At 28.6% G+C, this 13,490-nt stretch overlaps 1 protein-coding gene across 1 annotated transcript; it reads right to left on the reverse strand.

Moving 5' to 3' along the window:
- Positions 1-515: 515 nt before the first annotated feature.
- On the reverse strand, positions 516-1,789 carry LOC136087138 (uncharacterized). Its single transcript, XM_065809643.1, has 2 exons — positions 1,723-1,789; positions 516-1,537 (listed from the first exon to the last, which is right to left on the reverse strand). Exons 1-2 carry the CDS (start codon positions 1,787-1,789, stop codon positions 516-518), a joined length of 1,089 nt encoding a protein of 362 aa, XP_065665715.1.
- Positions 1,790-13,490: the final 11,701 nt, after the last annotated feature.

Consider the following 13,490-nt stretch of genomic DNA (forward strand, 5'->3'; position numbering starts at 1 on the left):
ACTGTATATATATATAAAAACAGTATATATGTATATATAAACTGTATATATATATTTATATATACATATGTATATATATATATGTATATACATATGTTTATATATATATAATGTATATATATGCATATATATATATATATATATGTATATACAAATGTATATATATATATATAAAATGTATATATATATGTATAAATATATGTATGTATATATATATATATATAGATATGTATATATATATATATATATATATATATATATATATATATATATATATATATATATATGTATATATATATATCCATATATTTATATATATATATATATATATATATATATATATATATTTATATATATACTAGGTCGTTTTCATGTTCCATTGTGTATTTTATGGCAGGATGTTGTTCATTAAGGATGTTCAGGAACATTTGTTGTTGTTTTTGTTGAAGCGAAGCGAGCGTGACAATCATCTACATATCTCTTGTAAGTTTTTGGTTCGGATGTATAAACACTTGCTATGTTAAGGGCCTTTCTCTCTTTCTATATTTTGTAAAAAACGCTTCCGCCATATCAACCATTAAAGATAAACCTATAGGACCTGAATTAGGTATTACTCGGATATTGTTTTCATATAAAAAATAGCATATACTTAATGAAAGTTCAATTAATTGGTGAATGTCTGCAAGAGTAAGTTTAGTTCGACTTTTTAAGTCATCAATGTCAGCGTTCAATATATCAATATTAACCGGATTTGCTTCGTCAATGGGTATGGATGGATATAAATTGACTATATCAAATGAAACTTGAACTTCGTTAGGATCTATTATCCATTGCTTAGCTTCATTTACAAAACTATTAGAATTCGTAAGTCTACTTTTATTTTTGTTCAGAGTCGGTTGGATAATTTTAACAAGATAATCAGATGTTCCATATGGTGGTGTGTTAGTTGTTGATACAACGGGGCGCGTTGGGTAATCTTTTTCTGGTTTGTGAGCTTTAATCATTCCGTAATTCCTTGGTGGGTTAAAATCTGATGGATACATTTTAAAGTATGTATTTGTGTCTAGCATACCTTCTTTTCTTAATTTGCACAATTGTCTTTGAAATTTAGTAGTCAATGTGGATGTTGGATCATAATCAATAATTTTGCTATTTTTTATTTGTTCTTCTAATTTGAGAGATGAATCATTTTGGTTTAATAATGCGAAACCTGTGCCTTTATCGAATGGGTATATCTTAATATTAGAATTGTTTTTTAATTTGTTTATGGAAAGACGTTGTTGCTTAGTTATATTATCTTTTAATTTTAATTTTAGTGAATTTGTTAAAATTTGTGAACAGTTTTGTCGTAGAGTTTCTGCCTGTGTTGGTTTTTTATGTTTTTCAAGTTGTAAAGCGCAAGTTTCGATATTAGTTATAATATCCATATAAGGAATTTTTTTCTGCAGTGGTACAAAATTTGGTCCTAAATTGAGTAGCTCAGTTGTTGATATATCCAGAGTAACATTAGTTAAGTTGAGTATAGCAGGTTTAATAACTTGATTAAAAGTATTTTTAAAATCGGTGTAATTTGTAATTTATAATATTTTTCTTTCATTTCCGTTTTTTTCTTAATATAATGGTAATATTTTGATTTGTTGGTTATACTATTAATTAACTCATAATCGTGTAATCTTACTTTTGTCTGAAGAAATATATTTAATTCATTAATTAATTTCTTACTTGAATATAATCTGTGTTTGGCTTCGTTACGAGCATTAATTAGTAGTTTTTTACTGTATTCCTTCATTATGTTTTTTGCTTTTTTTTAACATAACTATATATATATATATATATATATATATATATATATATATATATATATATATATATATATATATATAATGTATATATATATATATATATATATATATATATATATATATATATATAGTTTATATATATATACATTATATATATATATATATATACATTAAAATATATATATATATATATATATATATATACATTTTATATATATATATAGTTATATATACATTGTATATATATATATGTATATATATATATATATATATATATGTATATATATATATATATGTATATATATATATATATATATATATATATATATATATATATATATATATATATATATATATATATTAGCACTCATGCGGCAGGGAGCCCGTCTCTATACTACTGGTATATCCGCATATTGACTAAATATACTCCTAAATATTGTAGAACTACCCTCTATAATATAATTGAAAAAAAATTCTTTTCCGATGCCCCATCACAAACACTGCGTACATACCTCAGAGTTTTACCTGAAGTATTAATCAGATTTACTTCTCGCGTGCCGTCTTGCTCAATGTCTGTATTAATTATTTATATAATTCCAGTATTTATTATTATTATTGAATTTCTATTTCTCCTATTTCTTCTATATCAATTATTTATCATACGTGTTGCTACTTTACCCATCATATTATAAGTTGTAGACTCATTTTCGCGAACATTTCTCAATCAACCAATCACGCATCACTTTCATTTTTCAATCATAATTGAGCACATTTCACTCATCATTATTTATTCATGCTAACATGTGTTATAACAAAAGAGCTTTTCGTTATAACACATGCTAACATGTGTTATAACGAAACGCGCCCTTACATTTTTGGCCTGTTATTATTACAGGTGAAAACAAAACTTCGACCGCTTTATTTGACTATTTTTTCGAGGCGCGCGGCGTGCTAGTGAAAACCGAAAAGGACGTATTGTCGTCAGCTTATTGCTCGTCTTCACAAAAAGAATTGGAATTGGCATTTTGAAGTTGCTCGTCGTTGGAAACAGTGTATGTTGTACTGTATAAAACGGAAAGTTGTGTAAGTTCCGACTTTTATTCTAATATTAGGATTGCAGTGAAACGAAATGTCGTACCAAAGTTAGTTGAAATTAAACGTTTTATTGATAGAGGTCATTCAATAAGAGAAGTTATGAATCGCGAGGAGTTTTTTTCGTCATGGTGTAGTCATCAGCGTTCTCTTAATTTTTATGCTAATTTTAAGCAAAAGGACCGTAATTAAAAGAGTGTTTATATATATACTTATGCGTTACCTGGATGCAGTAAGTCAAGACTAGCTTTAGACATATCTCGTCACTGTTTTCCCGAGTGTCAACCTTTCTATAAAACGATAGGTATTTGGTGGGACATGTATTGTCAAGAGGATGTTGTTATTTGGGATGACTTACGTGGTGATAGCATGAGCCTCAAGATCTTTTTAAATTATGCGATCGTTACGATTACAAAGTTCAAATTAAAGGTGGATTTTTAAATTTTAATTCTCGTATAATTATTTTTACAAATAACTATCCTACGGAATATTTGTACAAAGAAAACCGTGGTGCGCCGTTAGAGCGACGATTGGAATGCAAGATTAGTAGGCAATGGATTTCATTAAATCAAACAGGCAATGAATTTCAATACGCTACCTATCTCCAAATTTATGTTAATTTAACATGAAATGACTATTTTTTGAGAAAGTAAATAATTTAACTTACATTATACTTACTTATAAAGTAAACTATAAAATTTTGAAGAAAAATATTACTTTTATTTGTAGTTGTAAATAACAATTTTTTCAAATTACTTTTATGTAAGCTGTTTTTGCTAATTTGTTACTTTTACACGTAAAGGTAATTGTTTTTTTACACTTGTTTTACACGTAAAAGTTTACACGTAAAATTGTTTTACACGTAAAAGTAATTGCTGTCATGATGTTGTTTTATTTTACTTTGTAAAGTAATTGTTATGTTTTTTAAATATTATAATTACGTAAGTTTACTTCATAGTTAACTTTTTTTACATATGAAAAGTAAATTATGTTTCGATGTAAATTTTTTACATAATTATAATCAAAGTTTCTTTTCAAACTTATTTGCTTTACACGACTTACTATTAAAAGTTACATTTACAAGTAAAAGTAAAAATGCAAATAACTTTTACTTGTAAAAGTAAATTACTTTTTCAAGTAACAGTTACTCATTTAAAAAAACTTAAGTAATTAAGTTTTAAAATTTATCGATGAATATAAATCTAGCAAAAAATAGTACAAAAAATATTTTAACATTTTGTTGCTCTCCCGTTTGGGGCAGGGGGGGATAAAATTTTGGGGCATTTTTGTTCTCAAGCCCCAATCATCGCAATTTTTTGCAAAGCATCTTTATTTGACATAAGTATATACATATAAATTTTTGGAGTTTGCTTCGTGTCTAAAAGTTAGTTATCTCAAAGACCAAAAAATGCTGGCGGCGTACAGAGGAAAAGAGTACTGCAAAAACGTACCATAAATGTTTTTCGTCCAAATTTTAATTTCACTGCAGAAATTATATTTCAATTTTTTTTTAATAGTTAATCTTTGCTATAACGTAGAAATTACAGGAAATTTTATGTAAAAAGATAATTTTCGAAGCCCTGCTGTTTCATATGTTAGTAAATCTTCTATTAAAACTCATTTTCTTCATCAGTTTAAAAGTTATTTTCTATAAAACCTTTTATGAATAAGTTTTAAGTGTTATACATTTTTAAAAGCATCATGTTAGGGAGATTTAGAACAAACTCATACTTTTAATTATATGGTTTTGCTTACTAATAATTAACTAGAAAATCAAAAATCTTAAAGTTCACCTATATTTTTAGTAGTCACCTGCGCTTTCCCACACTTTATTTATGCAATTGACTTGTAGCTTAGGCGTCAATAAAATCGATTTATTAAACAGCTGCGGATACACGTGGTTTCCAAAATTATTGATAAAAAAGTGTTAAAAGTCAGAGAACCGTTTTTTTTTTGTTGTTGTTTCAGACAATCCGTTTAAAACAATATTTTTGCGTAAGTTATTTTGTCAATTTTTTTATTAAGAATTATTTTTGATGGACATGCATTCTATTATTGGTTGTTGTAGATAAAATAAAAAGGCAAATATACTCTTTAGGGCCATCTATAATTAACAAATCTTGTAAAAGGATACTAGTAAAACATGAACTTTTTTTGATCATGATAGATGGAAAGTGACTCGGGTATTAACGGATACGCCTTCTGCGTCTAGATGAACAATATGTGGAGTTTTTCCATGACAAATGAACGATTTGACTTAAGTGTCTGCTAGGCCTGAAAATGAAAGTTTGTATCAATACGGACTTTCCACATTGCATACCTGGATTCGGTGTACGGAAATGATATTACATATTTTCTATAACCTGTCTTTCCAAACATGGTCAGCTAAAAGTGAAGAAAAAAAAGAAGACATAGATACAGAAACGTTTTTGTGAGCATCTAGGGTTAATCGTCGACAAACCGAAAAAAGTAAGTTGTAATACACTAAAATAAAACGGTGCGGCAAAAAACCGAAATCGGTTTTTCAGACTGAAACCAGATTGAAACCGTTTTCGGTTCTTTGAAAAACCGTAAAAAATCGGTTTTTCAAAAATCCCATATATTGCGTTTTTCAAAAAACTTATACCGGTATTTGAGAAACCATCATTTAGTTTCTTGCCGGGGCAACAGCACCGGGGAAACTACGGAAGACGTGCTGTCCCCCTCCGCCTTTTTTTCTTCGTTAATTAACTTTTTTCAGAAATTGAGGATTTTTTCAACGACAAAAAAAAGTCAGTGATTGTCCCCCCGCCCGACAGAATTAGACGGAATTCAAACGATATTTGCTTTTTAATAAACTAATTACCGCAATTCAATATCGTAGTATGTTACCATAAACCCCATTTGTAGAGAAAGATGATTGTTAAGAAAAACAAAATTTAAAGACAGCTAATTGTTTCAAATATCATATCAATTTTACATTTAAAGTTTGCATAATTTAGATATTTGTTTAGCTGTTTTGCAAAGTTTAACTTTATCCGATATAACGTGGTGTTCAATAAAATTAAGTGTTTTTAACAAAGGCTTAGGATAGGCAATGTCAAATAAAAAATATGCTGCCGTAACCATAGTAACGCCACATGAAAAATCTGGAATGTCTTTTGCAACAAGAATTTTATCGACAAATAGATCAGTGGAAATTGGTCTAAGAACTGGGCCTTTAATTCGGAGAATCGAAGTTATACAAACTGGATCCTAAATCAAAATAAAACATCTAGTTACAATTAAGGTATACTGAACCAAGTATCTGCACTAGCAACAAGTTACGATAAAACTCTTACCGTGTCAAAAACATAAAGTAAACTCCTCTCCTCTGTGAACAGAAGAACTAGCATAACCGCTCTTAAATTCTTCGAAATGTCTAAATATGATAAATTGCTGCTTACGAAACGAGAAATGTATGGATGAATAAGATTTAAATTCCCAAAATTCAATGCCTTTTTTTGTACTAATAAGACATTTTTGTATTAACAATTTGAATATTAAATTCTCAATATTTGGTAGAACAATAACAGAAAACAATATATTTATATATATATATATATATATTAGGGATATGACTTTTTAATTTTTTTTCAAATAAAATGTTTCCTGTATCATAAATCGATGAACTTTTACCTAAAATCATGAAAAAAGGCCCAAATAGCTTTCTGCAACAAAAAAAGGTCACCCCCAAAATAAAAATTTGATTTACCATTTTTATACATTCATTTTTGACCGATGTTTTAATCTTAAGCTTAATTCTCAGCTTAATTCTATTTGTTTCATTATTTTGTTATGAATTTATAAATATAACGCCACACGTTACCATGGCAACGAAACGGCCGTGTGCCGGCAAATACTTGGAATTGTTATGTGATGACGTCATTGTGTTACCACGGTGATATAGACGACTGTAACAGACTGTAGAAGTCTGTAGACTGTAACAGACTGTAGAAGATTATAGAACTTAGTAGAAAATTCTGGAAGCTCTAAATAATTATATAAGCGAGCTGCTGTCAGAGCTCAGTGTTGATAATGTGAATAGTTCTATGAAGTACTCTGCGTGTAACTGAGCTAATAAAGAACTACTGTAGCGAACTAAAGACGCTGTAAGTGTACGAAGTATAAGTAGTTGTAGCATTATCGTTAGGATACGGACTGGATTATCGAACTGTTATCAACATTGACTGGATTATCGAACTATAATTGGATTACTATACAGTTAAAGTATTTTATTAATTAAACGACTTTATTAAACGGATATTTACGCTCAGCTATCCGTAAAGTCGTAACAATATTATATGATGTCTCACAAGAAAAGTCATACCACAGTAACAAAGAACAAGAAGACTTGGACTAAAAATTTGGTGAGATTTCAAGAGTCACACAGAAGAAGAGGAAGCGTGGCTGTAGAAGAACATTCACTCGATGAAAAATCCAGAATACCACTTCAATTGCAGATCGTAGGAAGATACCAGTTTCTCGGAGCATATGTTAAAGGAAGAAAAGAACGAATAGACCAAATTTCTAAGGAAATTACAAAATTGTGGGACAATAAACTGAATTTTCCACGTGTGTCTGATCAAGTGATAAGAGCAAAGCTTATGAAGGTGCTGAAGGTCTATGATGAATGTGTCAAGCGTGGAAAATATGATGTTCTCAATGCATTATTTGACATCACGAAAGTGAATGGCCAGTGGTTATCCTCGGAAGATAAACGTCTATACCACCTACAAAAAGAAAGTAAAGGACAGGTGGGGTACTCAACAGGACAAGTGGCAAGTAAAGAAACCATTCACCCTTCCAAGAGAAGGAAAGTCCAGTCTGGAACAGCAATACCTTCCACATCACAAGTCCTGTCTACCACAGACAGTGGTACTGAATCTGAAAACTGCAAAAGTAAGAGTGAAGATGATGAAGACGACGACGGTGATAAAGACGATGATGAGGACACTCAGAAAAAAACTAGAAAGCACTACAAAAGTAAATTTGCTGTAAGTATGGTTACATCAAGTGGAGTTTCCACAAAGAAAGCTGCTAAAATATGCAATGTATTATCACAACAAGGTATTGATATTCCAACTCCAAGTCAATCAGCAATTTACAAGTCCATATTCAAAGAGGCAGGTAAATTAAAAAAAGAAATGATACAACAACTTAAAATGGAACAGTGGTCCTTACACTTTGACGGCAAACGAATAGATGATAAGGAATATCAGGTAGTTGTACTTCAGAATGAAAGAACTGACGTGAAACTTGATGCACTGCGTTTAAAAGATGGCAAAGCTGAAACTGTTGCTGAAAAAATTGCCAAACTTATTGATGAATACAATTTGTGGAATTCAATTAAGATGATCATTACTGATACAACAAACGTCAATACTGGGAAGAGAAATGGAGTTGTTGTGAAGTTGCAACGTATGTTTAAATTAAAGGGTGTCACAATACCACAATTTATCGGTTGTCAGCATCACGTACTAGACAGGATTCTCCGTCTGGTGATGGACGAAGAACTTGGGGGTGATACCAAATCTCCAAACATTGAATACCCATTTGTGTCTGAACTGTTGAATAAGTATGATGAACTGAAGGATAAGTTTGTGAATGGAACTGTAGAAATTCTTGATAAATCAGGGTGGAGAGACGATATGAAGTTTTTGTACCATTTAACAAGAGTGTTTAGGTTCTATGAAGAACAAAGAAACTTCCCTCTGATTCACTTTCAGACCATTCCTAATATGAGCAATGCCAGATGGAACTCAAGAGCCATTCTCGCCATTCTGGCGTTCATTCTTATGCCTGAAGCGAGAAAGAATTTGGAGAAGGTTTGCAGGTTTATTTCATGAGTGGGCAGAACATTGGTTTAGTAGTCAAAAGTACAATGACAATGACTTCAAGAATTTATCTGATGTATTGAAGCCTTACAAAAAGGCATTGCAGTCATTCAAAAATCACTGGAAGAAAGAGCCATCCGTCATCGACATACCACGAAGTAATCAGATAGCTGAACGTGCAATCAAGGTGATGCAAGACCTGTATGCTTCCTGCAGAAAGAAAGACAAACTGCAACTTCGATTCATTCTAAGTAATAAGCGCTAGACTCTTAATGAGACGTGAGCATCATGTGACCCATGTACTAAACACAGTAGGCCTATAGACACAGACAGTTATGTATATTGTTGTACTAGACGTTTTGATACTGTTAATTTTGTAATACTTGTATAATTATATATCACATAATGTTTTTTGTTATATCACAGTACATGTTGCATAAATAAATAAAAACACAACAGGAGTATGACTCTTACAACATCTTCAGCCTTTAATATTCATTTACTGTACAAAAGTGTACCTATTGAAAATTCGATTTTTTGGTTTTGGGGTGACCTTTTTTTAAAATATGTCAAAATGAAACATCTATTCGTTCTTTTTACATAAAAGTTCATTGAATTACGATACAGGCCTAGTAGGTTGCAAAAAAGTCATATCCCTAATATATATATATATATATATATATATATATATATATATATATATATATATATATATATATATATATATATATGGATTTTGTAACATATTACTAACTCTCATCTGATTCTTCATTAATATCATTTAAAAGCGACCTGCACTTAGTCTTCAGACTCATTTTTAATTCCACTAAAGTTTGGAATCTTTCACACATTTTGTTTAAAAGCTGTAACAAATTTCTATCAATACCTGTATTGGTCAAAGCATTTGAAGCCTCTAGCAGCTAAATTTAAATGTAGACAAATTAGATTTATAGAAAAACACTGTGCATGATTCATTGCATGACAATATTATTAGCTTACAACTTCCTTAAACTTGAGACAAGGAAATTTATCTGAAACATCCTTCACAGTGTTGTTTTGGCAATGCTTCTTAAGCGTGCCAATGATTAAAAGAACTTGGCTTTTCAAGAAAAGGACATCAGTACGCAGCTTATTGCATTCTTCAAATAATAATGCCAAAAGGTCATCAGTAACATCGTGTTCTGTCTGAAAATAATAAAACTTTATATTCATCTGAAACTGGCAAAATGTGAGATTAAATAATTTACCTAACGTAATTGAAACAAATTTAGAAACTAACTTTATATAAACTAATTTTATTATTATTATTATTAACTATTATTATTAGACTAAATTTAGAATAAGTTATAGTTATCATAGTTTCAGCATGCAAAAAAAATTCAAAATTAAAAACATTGGATGATTGGATGAGGGATAAAAATTTCCAAAAATCCAGAAAGAAAAGAGAAATATGAGTATACTCTAATTTCTTTCTTTCTGAAAGTAGGGAAATAAATAGTATCAGTACCATTTTTCAAATATATCTCTATCTTTCTGTCTTTCACTCTTTGAAAAATATGAATATATATATAAAACTATAAACTAATTGTGCGTGTAATCTATTACATTCATTTTTTAAATACAAAATAACATATATATACTTGTGTAATCGAGTGGCAGAATCTCTTAGCAGGCAATATCTAAGTCATTGACTCATTTATACTAATAGATTTCTTTTTACGGCCTCCATTGGCATGCCCATACTTTTTTTATATTCCATTACTGTGGCATCATATAGAGGTCGCCTAACTCGTTTAAGTTTTTCTTTTAAAGCATGAACTAGAAACTCCTACAAAAAAATTTAGAATAACAATTATATATATATATATATATATATATATATATATATATATATATATATATATATATATATATATATATATGTATATATATATATATATATATATATATAAATATATATATATATATATATATATATATATATATATATATATATATATATATATATATATATATATATATATATGTATATATATATATATATAATATAAATTAGTAAAAACACTTCTCAACATCTTTTTTTTTCAACAAGCTGCTTCGATTTTGACAGGATGCTTTTTTGACAGGTTCATCAGGATGCTTCCTGATGAACCTGTCAAAATGTATATATATATATATATATATATATATATATATATATATATATATATATATATATATATATATATATATATATATTTCATACGGTTCATAATCAATTTTGAATATTTCAAATTATCTATAGCAAGTGGGGAAAACTTTAAACTTATCTTTGAAATGTGAATAATTTCTTAAGTTAATGCTTCAAACCGCTTGTTAATTGTATCTATTGCTCAAAAATCAATTTTAAAAAATGAAAAAAATAGATAAAAAATGTATTGTCATAAATGAGATCCTTGATATTTTTTTCAATGATTGTGGTGAAGATTTTTTTTGTTTGATCATCACTATAAATGTCACATTTATTTATTATCAAAAACGATATGTTAATGTATTTCTTCTTTGTTTGTTTAAGGTTACATAGAGAAACTATATTTTTTTGTTAATTTCAACATGATATATTTTGATCACGTTACTAAGATAATAAAAAAATTTAGGTTTTTTAATTTTCTGAAAGCCGATTCTTTGACAAAAAAAAACAAGGACTTATTTGTAAAATTCTGACTAGTAGTTTTTATTTTATACTCTTTTAATTGATCATGATCCTAGATCGTTACTTTACGCGCAGCCATATAGCTGTTTTTAACTCAGTCGCGAAAGGGGTTACACGTTACATGCAACAATAAAAAATCAAACAAATAAAGCAGTTAGCCTAATATAAAGTAAATGTTTCTTAAAAAGTACGTTTTTGATTTTAATCTTGAGTTTAGCCGAAAGCTCGTATAAATGTTTTTTATTTATAAATAAATTTAATATGAGTGTGTTTTCCAGTTAAACAAGCATTTTATGTATTTTTCGCTGTTTCGAATACTTTCAAAGTATTTTCATATAATTAAAAAGAATATGTTTAGGTAAAAATAAAATAAAAAATGAGAGTTTCGAATTATTTGATTTTTATTTACAAATTTTATATTTAATTTTTTTTATATATATAAAATATATTTCTTTAGAAGCGTCATATACATTTCTGCAAAATTTCAACACTTAATCTTTAGTGACAAAAAAGTTATTGATTTTTGATCCAAAACGGACCTTTATTTTCCACTGTGCGGCGCCCATGCACTATGTCGTAATTTTATACAAATGGGTTGCCAAAAAGAGTTTTGAAGAAAGTAATAACTTTTATTTAATTTTCTTATCTTTATGTCATTTAAACTAACAATTTAGTAACTTATTTAGTTCAAACACCTGGACGGCGCTGCGTTTTGACCCAATTTTAAGAGTTTTTTATAAAAGTACAAATTACGAATTTTTTTTTTATTTTTTTTTATAGTTAAACTTAATGAAGAAAAAATTTTTAAGATTTGTTGGGCCCTAATGACTATTTTTTGGGGGGGAAAACTCCAAACAACTAGCCGCGCCACTGATTATATTATTTATTATTATTTATATTGTTTCGTCGGAGTAGGTAACTTGTAAAAATAATCCATTACCCTCACAGACCTAATTAGTAAACTGTGTAGTAGCCTATAAACACCTAAGAGGACACTAGTACTTTTACAAAAGGTTACAAACTTGTTTAAATTTTTAAAAAGAGAATATTTAAAAAACTTTCTTCAAAGTAATCATTTATCACAATTTTTACTTTTAATATTGCTATATTTATTTCACACGTTAATGTTTTCACCTTTCTAATAATCTTCATTAGTAGCTTTTAAATCCTTCAATATTTCATCTTCTAAATTAATAACTTCTGTTGGTTCCAATAATTCTAAGTCTGAGGATTCTAGTTCTGTCAGTTTTATTGATTCCTTATTGTCCACTTCTAAAATTAAAAAAGTCTTAACTTTTTCTGGAAGTTTGAGCACAGCTTTCTTCGTCAGTCTAGATTCCAAGGAGATAGAACTAATAAGAGGATCGGATGATCTCATTGCACGGTTAAAGAGATCTTTAAAATTTGCTTGTCTCGAACATTTACAAGCATGTAGTTTACGATGTCATCTGAAATATTTGTTTCGGCATTCAGATGCACACTAAGCGTTTTAAACAAAAACCACATTTTGTTACTCAACCTCTAAGCAATTCTAAAAACTATCTAGTCCAAAAGAAAAGCATAGAGTAATAAAAGAAAATTTTGGAAAGTAGGATACATAGTCCTGGTTTTCTTTTTCAAGTTTTACTATTATAAAACTTGCACAAGAAAATCAAAACCAAATCCAATTGAAGTTTTCTATACAAACACCGACAACATAATAGTCGGTGTTTGTAAACCAACAAATAATATACCCTAAGGTAACACTGCAATATGTTTTTGAGCATTAAAAATGCTAACAACATTTTCTCTTTTTTTATTGTTATGTTATTTTTTTCATCCAAGCCCAACAGTTTTTTGAAGAACTAAAGAATTTGAATCTACGCTAATTTATTTTAATGAATAACAGAGCAAGTTGTTAAATGTATTATTTTTTATCTAAAGAAAAAAAGAATATGTACATGATAAAAAAAATAGTTAAGGTTGAAAAGCAATTTAAAGAGTAAACTCGGTTATACAAAGGAGCATCTTTGAGATCTCTACAATACCATATATATTATAAGCATCTAC

Source organism: Hydra vulgaris, chromosome 11 (assembly GCF_038396675.1).
Source record: "Hydra vulgaris chromosome 11, alternate assembly HydraT2T_AEP".
Classification (NCBI taxonomy): domain Eukaryota; kingdom Metazoa; phylum Cnidaria; class Hydrozoa; order Anthoathecata; family Hydridae; genus Hydra; species Hydra vulgaris.